The 13708-nt window shown below is 51.9% G+C and overlaps 2 protein-coding genes across 3 annotated transcripts in view; one reads left to right on the top strand and one right to left on the bottom strand.

Moving 5' to 3' along the window:
* USH2A (usherin) overlaps window positions 1-10165 on the top strand; it is a gene marked incomplete at its 5' end in the record, with an annotated part of 397572 nt that extends 387407 nt beyond the window's left edge. Inside the window, 6 exons of the mRNA XM_079763761.1 lie at window positions 2370-2546; window positions 3523-3606; window positions 5978-6222; window positions 6931-7002; window positions 7642-7860; window positions 9522-10165. Coding sequence (XP_079619887.1) covers window positions 2370-2546; window positions 3523-3606; window positions 5978-6222; window positions 6931-7002; window positions 7642-7860; window positions 9522-9611 — 887 coding nt within the window. The 3' untranslated portion in view covers window positions 9612-10165. The remainder of the gene's footprint in view (window positions 1-2369; window positions 2547-3522; window positions 3607-5977; window positions 6223-6930; window positions 7003-7641; window positions 7861-9521) is intronic.
* Window positions 10166-10470: 305 nt separating this feature from the next.
* The window catches only part of KCTD3 (potassium channel tetramerization domain containing 3), a 39740-nt gene continuing 36502 nt past the window's right edge, over window positions 10471-13708 (bottom strand). For both annotated transcript variants that reach the window (XM_079763428.1, XM_079763427.1), the window contains exon 18: window positions 10471-12449. In XM_079763428.1, the coding sequence (XP_079619554.1) occupies window positions 11891-12449 (559 nt within the window). In that variant the 3' untranslated portion in view covers window positions 10471-11890. The remainder of the gene's footprint in view (window positions 12450-13708) is intronic.

Raw genomic sequence — 13708 nt, 5'->3', positions numbered from 1 at the left:
ACCGGCCCGTGGACTGAAAGGTTCCTGGTTCGATTCCGATCCAGGGCATGTACCTGGGTGGCAGGCTTGATTCTTGGCCCTGGTCAGGGCACGTGTCTCTCTCACATCGATGTCTCTCTCTGTCTCCTCCTCCTCCCTTCCACTCTCTCTAAAAATGAAAGGGGAAAGATCCTCCGGTGAGGATTAACAACAACAATAACAACAAAATGCATGCCTCTTGCACTTAATAACATGGAGATTTTAAGGGTGAATTCAGTGAGATTTTTCCTGTAGCGATGAATGAGGTGAAACCCAACTTAGAGGAAGTCGATGAAAGGGAAGGAAGAAAATGGGCAGGTATTTGAGGTGGTTTTTTAATAAGTTTGTCCCTCCTCCTCTTTTCAAATCACGTGGCACAGTCTGTGGCAAGTCCACAGAGCACGGAGCCAGGGCGCCGTCGGGACCAGCAGAGCCGGCGGGGCCCGGGTGGTCAGGGCACTCGGTAACCGAGGCCGCCTCACGTTGCTGAGAAATAGCTGCTTCTCAGTCTCATAAGGCATGCGTGTCCGTGGTTTAAAAATGGCAAAGGCAACGTGTATCAAGAATCAGCTGAGTACTTAGGATCAGGCTCAGCTCCGTCGTTGGCCCCGTGGACAATGAAGATAGGAAGCCCCGTGTGCACAAATCAGAAAGAACCCCAAGGCAGCAGGAGAGCATCACCCAAGCCAGGACCCTGCGTGGGAGGCCCGCTCACTGCACAGGACACGCCTGCGAGGCTGGCCCTGCTGCTCACCTCCCCCCGCCACCCCCCCACCCCCCCCCCCCCCCCCCCCCCGCTGCTGCTGTTTCAGCATCCTCTGTCCCTTTCCTGTGAATCTTCTCATCAAAAAAGCACAATCATTCCATATTTTTGTTATGGTTTCTAACATTCACAACAGATGGATTTAATTTGCACAGAAATGGGTATCCTTTTTCCCCCCACCACTCACTTCTTTCTTTTCTTAAAAGCCAATTTAGTTTAGCCCTAACCGGTTTGGCTCAGTGGATAGAGCGTCGGCCTGCGGACTGAAGGGTCCCAGGTTCAGTTTTGGTCAAGGGCATGTACCTTGGTTGCGGGCACGTCCCCAGTAGGAGGTGTGCAGGAGGCAGCTGATCGATGTTTCTCTCTCATCGATGTTTCTAACTCTCTATCCCTCTCCCTTCCTCTCTGTAAAAAATCAATTAAAAATATATTTTTTAAAAAGCCAATTTATAGGTGGATTTTAACACAGTTACAAATGCACGGACTATTTTGGAGAAAACGAGATCTCATGAAATAAATCCCTTCTGACTTGAAGGTGATAAGTCACTCCATTTGTTTAAACAAATGACTCATTTTAAATATATTTTTATTGATTTCAGAGAGGAAGGGAGAGGGATAGAGAGATAGAAACATCAACGATGAGAGAGAATCATCGATTGGCTGCCTCCTGCACACCCCCTACTGGGGATCGAGCCCGCAACCCAGGCATGTGCCCTTGGCTGGAATCGAACCTGGGACCCTTTAGTCCACAGGCCGACGCTCTATCCACTGAGCCAAATCAGCCAGGGCCAAATGACTCATTTGAAAGATGAGCCTCCGTTAGGGTTCTTCTTCCTTTGTCACAGCGAGGAGCCAGCATATAGAAGGAGAAACGGGCCTGGAGCCGCTCACCACGCCGCTTCCTGTCTGACGGAACACTCAGGAGCCCGGGCCTGATCATACACTAATGAACCGCGCTCCTGAGTGACCAGCCAGGGCCTGAATTATTACACTCGCATTGCTATTTGCAAAGTTCTTTAACACTCAGAAAACTAACAGTTCAAGAAAAAGCTTTAAAAATGAATGGGTGCCAATTGGACATAACTCACCATCTAAGCAGTTTGGTGGGGATGGATATATATATATATATATTTGTGTGTGTGTGTGTGTGTGTGTGTGTGTGTGTGTACTTCATCTAGTCCTGGGGGCTTTGCAGCAGTAAATATTGATTTGCTATGAAAACGGCTATCTACTGTAGTTAATAGTGTTAAGGATCCTTAGCCTGTTGAAAGAGGAGGAAAGCAACACAATCGGACCTGCAGGGTTATGCCGGTGAGCAGAACCATTGTATGTTAATGGTTCTCTTTCATAAAACACTGCTCTCCATTGATTTTGGGGGACGCAGGTGCGGCATTGCTGAGAAAGCATTGCACACAGGTTCCCGCTGGGGGTCTTTTCTCCTCCAGGGCCAGTCTTATTAAACACCGAGGATCAGAGAAAGGATTCTGGCAACGCTACAAGCAATTTATTATTGCTCAGATATAATTTTTTAAAGGTACACACCCTCGGAGGCCATCCTTTCGCTAACACACAGGTTTCTCTCCCACAGCCCCTCAGTACCAAGCCCCGTTCTCGGTGACCAGCAACTTGACCGTGGTGCGTGTCAGCTGGGCCAGCTCCTTCCTCCCGCACGGCCCGCTGAAGGAGTTCGTGCTCACCGACGGGGGCCAGTGCGTGTACCGTGGCCTGGACACCACCCTCTACATACCGAGGACAGGGGACCGAAGTGAGTGTCCGGCTTCTATACCTCCGTGTGGAAGGCGCTCGGGTCCCTAGTGTCAGGAGATGGTCACTGAACCGTGGCCAGCAGGGCCTCAACAGCCACTTCAACTCTGGTCCCTTCATGGAAACTTACACCTGTAAGTTTTAAAGGAGCAGGTGCAGACCATATGCAGAACAAGATACACTCTGTGTACCATCCTTTCTCCTCTGATAATTCTTTTTTAATTTTTATTGATTTCGGAGAGGAAAGGAGAGTGATAGAAAGATAGAAACATCCATGATAAGAGAGGAACATTGATCAGCTGCCTCCTGCACTCCCCCTACCGGGGATCAACCCCACAACCTGACCATGTGCCCTGAGCAGGAATTGAACAGTGACCTCCTGGTTCGTAGATCGACGGTCAATCACTGAGCCACATAGGCCAGACCGTGATAATTTTTACTTTGCTATATAAGCTCTAAACTTCCCTAGTTCTGTTACATATATCTACACACACACATCTATATAGCACTGTGTATATACATACATACACACACACACACACACACACACACACACACACACACACGTATATACTAGAGGCCTGATGCACAAAATCGTGCAAGGAGCTTGGCCCTCATAGCTGCTGCGGCTTGCCTCAGCCCTCGCAGCCCCGGCTTCATCCATAAGGTCGTTCAGAAGGTCGTTCGGCTGTCCGGTCTAATTAGCATATTACCCTTTTAATACACACACACACACACACACACACACATATATATATATATATATATATATATATATATATATATATATATATATGTTATTAGTGCACTAATTACAGCTCCATAATTATAAAACCAGAAATAGTTGTGTATTGGGTGAAACCTCACCATTGCCCGGGAGTTGTGTTTGCAGAGGGTTCCTGCTGTGATGCATGTTCTTCTAAAAGTGTGCCCGCCGCTGTGCGTGTGGATGACCGAGTCACTCACCTTCTGTCCAGCCTTCCTTTTCCAGGTCACGTGCACCACGGAGGAAGGAAGCGTCAAGACGCCTCCGATCCAGTACGACCCCTCTGCTGGCCTCGGTAAGCGCCTGCCTCGCGTCATGTCCAGGGTACCACCTGCTCCTTTTTCTAGAGAAACATGCGGGTGCTTATGTTTACACACGTGTGCTGATATGTTAGCATAGACTTTGGGAAGGAACTGTGGGAAGGGTCGTAGGAAATCTTCAAAAGCCCTCATGGAACTGAGGTGAGGCAAGGAGTTAGGACGGACTCCTCAGTGCCAAATCATTGGCATGTGGGTCCGGAGAGAGATGGCCCAGCTGCCCTCACACGCAGACTCTGCCGGAAAGAGCCGCGCACGCCCTTGTTTCCCGAGACGGTGGTTTGTGGAGAAAGCCACAGGGGGGAGATGAGAGGAAGAGAAAGGCTCCAGGGCCTACTCGTGTTGGTCACAGCGGCCGTGTTCCAGATTCCGAACCTGAACGGTGATTGGGGGAAATTTCTGTCTTGTATCCTCCGTGAAAGGTGGCGATCAGCCATCAATGCCAACTAATGCAGCCGAAGAGATAGAATTGCAACTTTTGGAACATCTTTTATTTGTTTTTATTTTAAAATATATATTTTTATTGATTTCAGAGAGAGGAAGGGAGAGAATCATTGATCGGCTGCCTCCTGCACGCCCCCTACTGGGGATCAAGCCCGCAACCCGGGCATGTGCCCTTGACCGGAATTGAACCCGGGACCCTTCAGTCCCCAGGCCAACACTCTATCCACTGAGTCAAACCAGCCTGGGCTGGAACATCTTTTAAATTGAGTTCTACCCCCAATCTTTGAATCGAACTTCTGTGAAACGTTACAGTTCAAAGGGCACGTTAGAGGTGCCCACCCTTTTCCATTAGAACGGAATGGACGGTACCCTGTCTGACAGCCCAGTCGGTACTGCCATGTCGGATGTGCAAGCACACGCAGTTGGCTTTTCTCTTAATAGGCATGTCCTATTATTCTGAAACTCAGGTGACCATTCAGGTTGTTATCAAGGCTGGCTTTAGTATGTAAAGTAATAAAATTGGTTCCCTTTCCCAGACGTTTCATGTCTGGGTGCCCCGTAAAACTGAGAGCGCCTGCCACAGTTCCCCACATGGTCGGTCTCCTTTCCCGGAGCAGCAGCTGTGCCTGGTGGTAGTCAGCACCCGGGGTCTACAGTGCACAGAGGAGGCCTGAGGGACCCCGAACTCACCCCGGTGCTCCTCAGGCTCGTGCCTAAGATGAGAACTTGAACGTGGTTTTTCCATTGGCCCCGTACTTTTTTTGTTTTTGTTTTTGTTTTTAGCAGTGGTTCTCAAATTTAAGTGAGCGTAAGAGTCACCTCACTGTGCTTGTTTGTTACATAGTTTCCCGGGCGCCTGGCACAGACTCGGAAGCGGAGGGCCCAGGTACCTGCTTTTTATATATATATATATATATATATATATATATATATATTTTTTTTTTTTTTAATTGACTTCAGAGAGGAAGAGAGAGAAAGAGAGAAACATCAATGATGAGAGAGAACCATGGATCGGTTGCCTCCTGCACGCCCCACACTGGGGATTGAGCCCACAACCCAGGCATGTGCCCTGACCTGGAATTGAACCGTGACCTCCTGGTTCATAGGTCAACACTCAACCACTGAGCCACACCAGCTGGGCGAGGCACCTGCTCCTGTAAATAAGCCCCTCCCCGTGGACCAGGTCCCCAAAGTGAGCACCGCCCACGGATGGGGATGGTCGGGTCCCTCAAAGTGAAAGGGACTTTGAAAAGCAAGGTTCCCCTCGGAGAAGAGGAAGTCCGAGGACTGTGCACAGTCACAGGAAACTCCAAGATGTGTGGTCCAGCCCCGTGAGCAGTCAGCTCTCATTTCCATGAGGCAGCGTGTTCCCTGCTGCCGGCCTCTTGCCTGGAGGCAGCCTCCCAGCAGAAAGGACAGGCCGGGCTCACCTCCCTCCTGCCGCTCCGAGGGCTCTTTCCTTCCCAGGCTTCCCTCGGGCGGGCTGCCCTGCATCCCTCGTGTCCTCAGGCAGCGGTCCACTGGGCCCGTCAGATCGACTTCGGGAGCTGCGGCCCAGCCCTGCGCCACGCAGACCGGCCACCCGGCTCTCCGAGGGCACAGCCGAGGAGGCGCTTTTATTGTAATCAAACAACACACATCGGTTCCTAATTAGGGGACTTCTGACCTGCGCTGTGACCCCAACTCTTCATCTTAGAGGTGCGGGAGCAGAGCCCCTGAGGCACGGGGACGCTCGTCACCACGGAGCTGTCAGAAGTCGACTCCAGGTCACTAGGTCACCTCCCTTCAAACTCCCTCCCCATTTACTGCCCAGCACGGGGCGGGAGAAGGCAGACCTGCCACCGGAATGACCTGTCCCTCCTCTCCCTCCTCCCCCTCCTCTCCCTCCTCCCCCGGGTCCTGCAGGCCTGGTGCTGACCACGCCCGGCGGGAAGAAGGGGTCGGGGAGCAGAGGCACCGAGTTCTACGGCGAGCTGTGGTTCATCGTGCTCATGGCCGTCCTGGGCCTCATCCTGCTGGCCATCTTCCTGTCCCTGGTTCTGCAGAGGAAGATCCACAAGGAGCCGTTCATCCGCGAGAGGCCGCCGCTCGTTCCCGTGCAGAAGAGGGCGTCCCCGCTGAGTGTCTGTCCCCCGGGGGAGACCCACATGGTTTGTCTGAAGGCCGCCCCGCTCCCCGGCACCACACCCGAAGGCTCGCCTTTCTGGAGGGACTTCTTCCCCGGGCCTCGTAACCGGGACTGGGTGGTGGTTGTGTCTGACTGAACGTGAAGGCTGGGAGCCTAACTCTAGGCATTCTTTTTGTGGTTGTTTAATCCGCACCTGAGGATATTTTTTCCATTGATTTTTAGAGAGAGTGGAGGAGACATAGAAACATAGATGTGAGAGAGACACATTGATTGGTTGCCTCCCACACAGGGATCGAGCCTGCAACCAAGGTACATGCCCCTGATCCGAATCGAACTCGGGACCCTTCAGTCCGTGGGTCGGTGCTCTGTCCACTGAGCCACACCGGCTGGGACGAGTTTCAACACTTTAAAAGGTGGAAATGAGTGAACGGCAGCCTTGTCCGCCTCCCGGGTCTCCTTTCCCCGGGACACGGCAGCGAGCACGGGGGAGCCCCTGACGAGGCTGCCGTGCCCAAGGAGCAGGCGTGTCCGGGACAGGGAAGGGCAGGGTGCCTGGGAGGCCGGTGCTGTGTGGCTGGCGCGGGATGTAGCCGTGTGCGGATGTATGTATGTGTACATGCGCGTCTCAGGAGGGGGTTGGAGTGTGAGCGTGCTGCGCTGTCACTGAGAGGCACTTGAATGCGCTTTGAAGTGCCGCCCCCGCTGACCCCGCCTCCCCGTCTGTCCCCAGTTGGACTCCGTGGCTGATGTGTCGGACGCGTCCAGCAATGTCACCCTCAAGAGCTATACCATGCACTTCGAGGTAGCGCCCTCCGTGTGCTGTGGGGGGGCATGGCCTCGGGGGGGCGTGTCCATATGAGGGGTAGCTCAGAGCCCGGCCGTGTTTAAGAGCAGCTGGACTTGGCTCACAGCGCATGCTCGGGCCTAATCAGGTTCTAGGTCTTAGAGTGCCTTTGTGTTTCTGATAGGAGTACCAGACCTGTTTGATTTCGGAGGCCGGGTCCTATAACAAGGGGAAAGATATGGGATGAGAAAAAAGGGAGGGGGAAGTCCAATCCACCTTTTTTTTTTTTTTTTTAAATCCTCACCCAAAGGTGTTTTTTCATTGATTTTTTGGGAGAGTGTAAAACGGAGGGGAAGACAGAGAGAAACACTGATGTGAGAGAAACACATCGATTGGTTGCCCCCTGCAGGAGCCCCGACCAAGGCCCGGGCCGGGGAGGAGCCTGCACCTGAGGGACGTGCCCTTGACCGGAATCCAACCCGGGACCCTTTGAAGTCCGCAGGCTGACGCTCTCTCCACGGAGCCACACCGGCCGGGGCCAAGACGCACGCTTTCTTAAGGGCAGGCCAAACGTGCCCCTGCGCGGGGCGGGGGAGGGCACTGCTCATCCGGCTGCTCGGAGGGTTCCGTTGGTCACAGCGGCCACTTCCTCCGCAGGGCTTGGCGGACACCAAGATCCCGCGGTCCGGGGCCCGCGTGAGCCTCAGGAGCAACCACAGCATCTCCGTCCTTCGGATCCCGAGCCAGAGCCAGCTCAGCCAGGCCTCCCAGGCCTCCCTGCACCGCAGCGTCAGCCAGCTGCTGGGCCTGCACGACAAGCAAGTCCTGGTGGACGACGCGCTGTGGGAGACCATCATGGGCCACGACAGCGGCCTGGTGAGTGCGTTTCTCCCCGCGGCCTGCGCTCAGCACCCCAGCGGGATGTCCGTCACGAGGTGGTGGGCCTCCTGCACCTGCTGAAGGCTGCTCCCCCCTCCCCCCGCACAGGGCACCCCTCCCTCCGCCCCTTCACCCACCAGCTTACTGGTGTCGCTGTGACTGTTTGACGAGCAGGGTAGAAAGGTCTTGTCTTGTTAGCACACAGTAGGGCTCAAAAAATAAACTCATGAGCAAGCGAAGAGACGTACATGGTAGAAGGGACTGGAAACGTAATTGGCCCAAAAACGAGGCACAAAGTACAAGCTCTGATGTTTGCCCTGAGCCCCCAGTGACTGGAATGAGTAAGTCCCTGGTTTGTACCGCCCGGCAAACTTCTTCACTGTGCCCACTGCCCAGGTGTCTGCTGGCGGGACGGTCCTTGGGGGGCTGTAGGTAATAAACAGAGAGCCAGCTCAGGGCTTCGCTCGCACTCCCCTCCACGGCAGAATTACCCACCGGCATCTCTTCCAGCCTTCTGCTCTCCCTTCCCTTCTCTCCAAGTTCTAACGTTTCCTTCACCCCAAGAGTTGCTGGCTTCCTTGAAGCCCTTCTTAACTAAGGGAGACTCTTAAAGCAAGTTCCCAGACTCCAGGTTCTAATCACAGTGACAAAATAAAACTCACAGTGGGCTTGTTGGGCATGATGATGTATGATAGGCATTTTAAAATGTGTATTTTTTTTATTTCGGAGAGGGAGAGAAACATCAATGATGAGAATCATTGATCGGCTGCCTCCTGCACGCCCCCCACTGGGGATCGAGCCCACAACCCTGGCATGTGTCCCGATCGAGAATCAAACCGTGACCTCCTGATTCATAGGTCGATGCTCAGCCACTGAACCACGTCGGCTGGGCATGTGATGGGCTTTTTAAATCAAGGGTTTCCTTGATGTTAACAGGACACAGTGCCACGGTCCCATCTCAGATCTAAAGTTTCTAAGTGGCAGGAGTCACTGTACCAGTTGAGACACTGAGCTGTTAACAGATCATGTCGGATGGACATGCACGATGGCGTTCATGTGGCTCAGGTGCCGGGTGTCCTCGCCCGAGGGCACAGAGTCATTTTTTCACGCACTGGGACCTAGAAAACATCACGTGACTGCAGAGCCATTTGTGCCTGCTGTCCACAGTGCTGGGAGCAGGCAGCATGCTGTGACTGCTCTGAAGACGCCAGTAGGTGGCGCATTAACTTTCCTTGTGATTGATGTTCCTGAACCTACTCAGTACACAAAGGCAGTGAGTGGGGAGCACGGGGCCATACAGCTTGCGTGCCAGCTCTCCCGCTTGCATTTTGAACTAAGTCTTACGTATATTTATATATAAAGGCTGCGTAAGTACTCCATTTTTAACACTTCCTTACTTGCCCACCCCACTTTTATATATTGTCTCCGCTTGGCAGACCAGAAACTTAAGGCTTAGGAAGATGAAGGTCTGGCATATGTGAGCCTCCATGCCGCACACGTTGGCTTAGTGTGTAGCTCACCTGTGCGTGTGACGTGATGCTTCCCGTGAGTTTAAGGCCCGGAGGCTCCAACCACACCTCAGTGTGGGGAGCGGGGGGTTAGCCCCTGAGGGCGGCCGCGCTGCGACAGCAAGCCTAACGCGATGGCTTCCTTCCCAGTACCTGGACGAGGAGGACCTGATGGACGCCATCAAGGGCTTCAGCTCCGTGACGAAGGAGCACACCACCTTCACCGACACCCAGCTGTAGGCCGGCACAGCAAACCGTGAGTGACTGGGATGCGGGCCGCACGCCCCCTTCCCGCGCCTGCTCCCTGACACCTCAGATGCAGAACCGCTGCTGTCATTCCGTCATCCTTGAACGCAGTGAGCACAGGTCCCCCCCGCAGAGGTCTAGGAGAGGTTGTCTGGTCTGAAACAAGGGGCACCATGCACAGGAAACACTCCTTTTGAGGAAGCTGAAAACCACACTTTCACCTGGCTCTGTCTGACGGAGACCACAGGTAAAACAGTCAGAGCTGTTACCAGTGAAGAGAAGTCCGTAGTCTCAGAGCATGTCCCTGCGGGTCCGACCCTGTGAGGACAGCTATTGTAATGGTCACAGCCGCAGAACCAACCCCGCCTGCAGGCCCGGCGGGGTCATCCAGAGGTCGCACACTCGGGGAGGGTGTGTACTCAGTTACACTGTTCAGGGACCTTCCCCGACCTGGCACAGCATCACAGTTAGAAGGACGTGTCTGTTCCCAGCGGCCTTTCACTCTTGGAAAAGGCTATGTTAAGTACTCAATTTCTTACATTTTCTCACTCTCCCACCCAACTTTTATGTGACTGACGAGAAAGGTGGGACCGACAATTACAACCTTAGTAATAGCGAACTTGTGCTTCGCCTGCCATTTTCCCTCACTGGCACCGTAAGTTACTTTCACACGTATTGAGCTCTCCCTCTCGCCGCCTTTCTTTGTTACGGGAAGAAGACATGGACAAACGCATGCAGGTACACTTTAAACAGCTAGCTGTTCCTAAAACAATTGAAAACAGATAGTCTTCATCATTTTTATTTGACTTGATAAATAAATACAGGAGAACGGTTGTGAAACCACTGGCAATATGGTAAACTTTAAAGCATTTATTCAGTTTTACTCACTTATTTCCTGGAATGGGAATATATACATTTTTCACCAGTAAATGCTTAATGCTTCACAATTACCCTATTTGCAGATACTTGAAAGTCATTCCAATCACATGGAAAAAAAATACAAAAAGTTATCTTTCATTCTTAACAATTTAAAATATATTCAAAGTAACATTTTTGCAGCAGCCCAAACCTTTGACTGAAAATTCAGAGCTGAAGTCTCCTAAGCATCTATAGGCGCAAGCGGGGACCTTGCCCACGCGCGTCTATAGCCACAAACCTCACAGACCAACTCTGGTCGCCCAATTTTAAAATCAGACTTGTTAGTGACGTCTCTGGGTTTGTAAAGAAAATCATGGTGACTTAAATTCTAAATATTCCAGCGAATGTGGAAGAAATGGGGATGGTTCCGTTTCGGACGCGTGGCAGTTAACAAAGTGGCCGCGTCCTGATTTGTTTGGATTGTTAACATGGTGGCTCCTACACGAGGCAGACTCACACTTGGTAGCATTCCCTTCTGGGCGCGCAGAGCTTTGTCCTTATTATTCCATCTGTTCAAACACAGACAACTGCTCCCACTTTAAAGAAAGTCTAAGTGGACTTTGGGCATTTACTATTGGTGATGCATGCTTAAGATTTAAGACCCCAACAATGAGACTCAGAAGATGACCTACACTTACAAGTACCCTCAGCGACTCACTGCCACCAGGGCAGCCTGGTGGTTCAACATCAATAGTGTTTTGAATGACGCGGTATTTCTCCACAAACATAGCACCTCATTAAATAGCAGGTAAACACTGTGCAATCACAATTAGGGTGAGAGACTAAGTTCCACGGAGAAGTGTGTGATTTAAGATATCCAGCGGGGCAGGCCTCAGGCATACTCTACGTGAGGAATGTGGTCGGTTGGTTCCCATGTTCTCAGGGTGCTCCCCTGAACGGTGCCCTCTGGTTAAGGTGGGGTAGTTACGACACGTGTTTCTGAGCTCCCTGGACTAGCTTTACAAATCATCAATTGAACGTGCTTGTAAACCTAAAAATAATCTTCAAAAAGGTCAAAAGAGCTCTAGTTTTTTCTGGTTACTCCGTCTCATTGTGTTAAAAAGATACTAAGTTTTGGTGTAGAAGCTAGTGTATTGGATCCGGGAGTTGGACTTTCACCTAAAGCAGAGATGGGGACCGTCCGGCCCTCAGGCTGCACAAGGCCCGAGAAGTCATTGGGGCTGGCCCTGCCGCGGCATTGGTGGTGAGGGCGGTGAATGTTCGACCACATGCAGCAGGCGCACGTTCCAGTTGATAATCCGCGTGGCCTGCGCATGCTGTCAAACACCCAAAGGGCCCTTGGCAGGAAAAGGCCCCACGCCTGCTCTAAATGAACAACCCACCTGCAGGGGCGCTCACAGGCTGTACTCCTGCCCCGAGGAGTCGCTCTTCTTGTGCCGAGGGGACGGCGTGGTCTTGGTGGGAGAGGGGGACGCGGTACCGGGCGAGTCGGGGCCTCCATCGGAGGTGCTGGGCGAGGAGGCCAGGTGGGGCCCTTTCTTCCTGCCCAGGAAGCCTCCTCCGTCGAACCCGCCTTTCTTGCGGAGCTCCCCCTTGTCACCGTCATCTTCGGGCGCCCTCCTCTTGGGTTCCGGGACGGCTTCGGCTGCTCTGTGCGCCTCCGACCCCCCATCCGACTCTCTCGCACTTCGCATTTCAGCTCCAGGAGCCTGGCCCTCTTGCCCAGCACCGTCCCCCGCCGCCCGCTTCACCTCTGCCTGGATGGGCCCCGTGGTGGCGTCCTCGGGCACGGCGCGCTCCAGGCTTCGGTTCAGGTTGAGGGTCTGGAAGTCGCGGTAGCTGTGGAAGCTCTCGGTCCTCCGCGCCCGGGCGAGCAGAGGGCTCTCTCGGTACGGCCGCACGGAGCCGTACGTCGCTGCCTCGTGGATGGTCTCGTGGTGCTGCAGCTGGAGGCTGCAACGGGTTAGAAATCGCAGGTCAGGGCTCTGAGATGCTCCAGGGGCACGGCTCAGGAATGAAACCACAGTACACACACATTACCTACGTTCTCATTTCTGTCTGTAAAAGTACATTTAAGTGCTTTATATATAAAGTTACGTGTGTATAAACTACCCATGCAAATATCCCAGACGTAGTCAGTGAAGCGGGATTGTTTCCAATGACTGTGGCATAAAATATTTACTCGTTCCAGGTGTACACCAGAGTGATCAGACATTCATGTAATGTACCCATCTGACACGGTGAGGTTATTACAGTATTGACTACACACTGGGACCTCGTTTCTCGAACATCTCCCATCTTGAACAATTCACTTCTCCCCCTGACAACCCTTCCATGCTGACGCCTGTAGGATCAGCCTCGCCTCTCTCAGGTGACAGAGGAGAGAACTCACAAATACACATTTTAGCAGTTTACCTCAGCTGAAATCAGGATATTGTGCTGTGGATATTTGTGCTTTTTTGCTTTCATTGCTGATTGTTAATTGTTAAATTAGTTAAATTTTCATGACCTTTTTCTTTTAAAGTGCTTGTTTATAGATTAAACAGTATAGATTAAACAGTACATTAGACATGTACTATATAAAAAAGGTTAAAATGGAATCACTGGGGGGTCTGGGATGGATTATTTCCATTTACATTATTTCTAACAGGAAGACACGATTCGCTTTCCAGCAGCCTCCCGGCACAAACCCAGCTCGAGAAGCGAGGCTCCCCTGCCTTCCCCAGGCTGCAGTCACAGCCTCAGGACTGTTTTTTAGCTCCAGCTCCATTTGTGGACGCTGAAAAGCTGGGAAAAGGCTGTAAAACCACCAATATAATTCAGTATCAAGCCTTAAGTTTAGACTTGGATTTTTTGAAAACTTAAAAGATATACTATGCCATTGTCTTAAAAGTACATAATGCATGCAAATTCGAATCGTTATGTTGTACACCAGTAACTGCTGTGGTGCTGTGTGTCAGTTACGCCTCAGTAGAATAAATTACATGATGTCTGAAGGTCAGACAAGACAATGCGGTCACTGTGTCCTCAGGAACAAAAATGCCACATACTATCCAAGGTCACAGACGATGCCTTTTCTGATTTCCTTTGAACGATTCTCAATCACAAAATAAGGTAAAGGATAAAAATGTTCTCCTATGAAAGGACCAGATGTGTGCAGTGGAGACATTTAGTGAGAACAGTTTTTTGTGAACTGAAAGCAGCCGGAAACC

Source organism: Cnephaeus nilssonii (assembly GCF_951640355.1).
Source record: "Cnephaeus nilssonii genome assembly, chromosome: 23".
Classification (NCBI taxonomy): domain Eukaryota; kingdom Metazoa; phylum Chordata; class Mammalia; order Chiroptera; family Vespertilionidae; genus Cnephaeus; species Cnephaeus nilssonii.
This window is presented reverse-complemented; position numbering and strand designations above follow the sequence as displayed.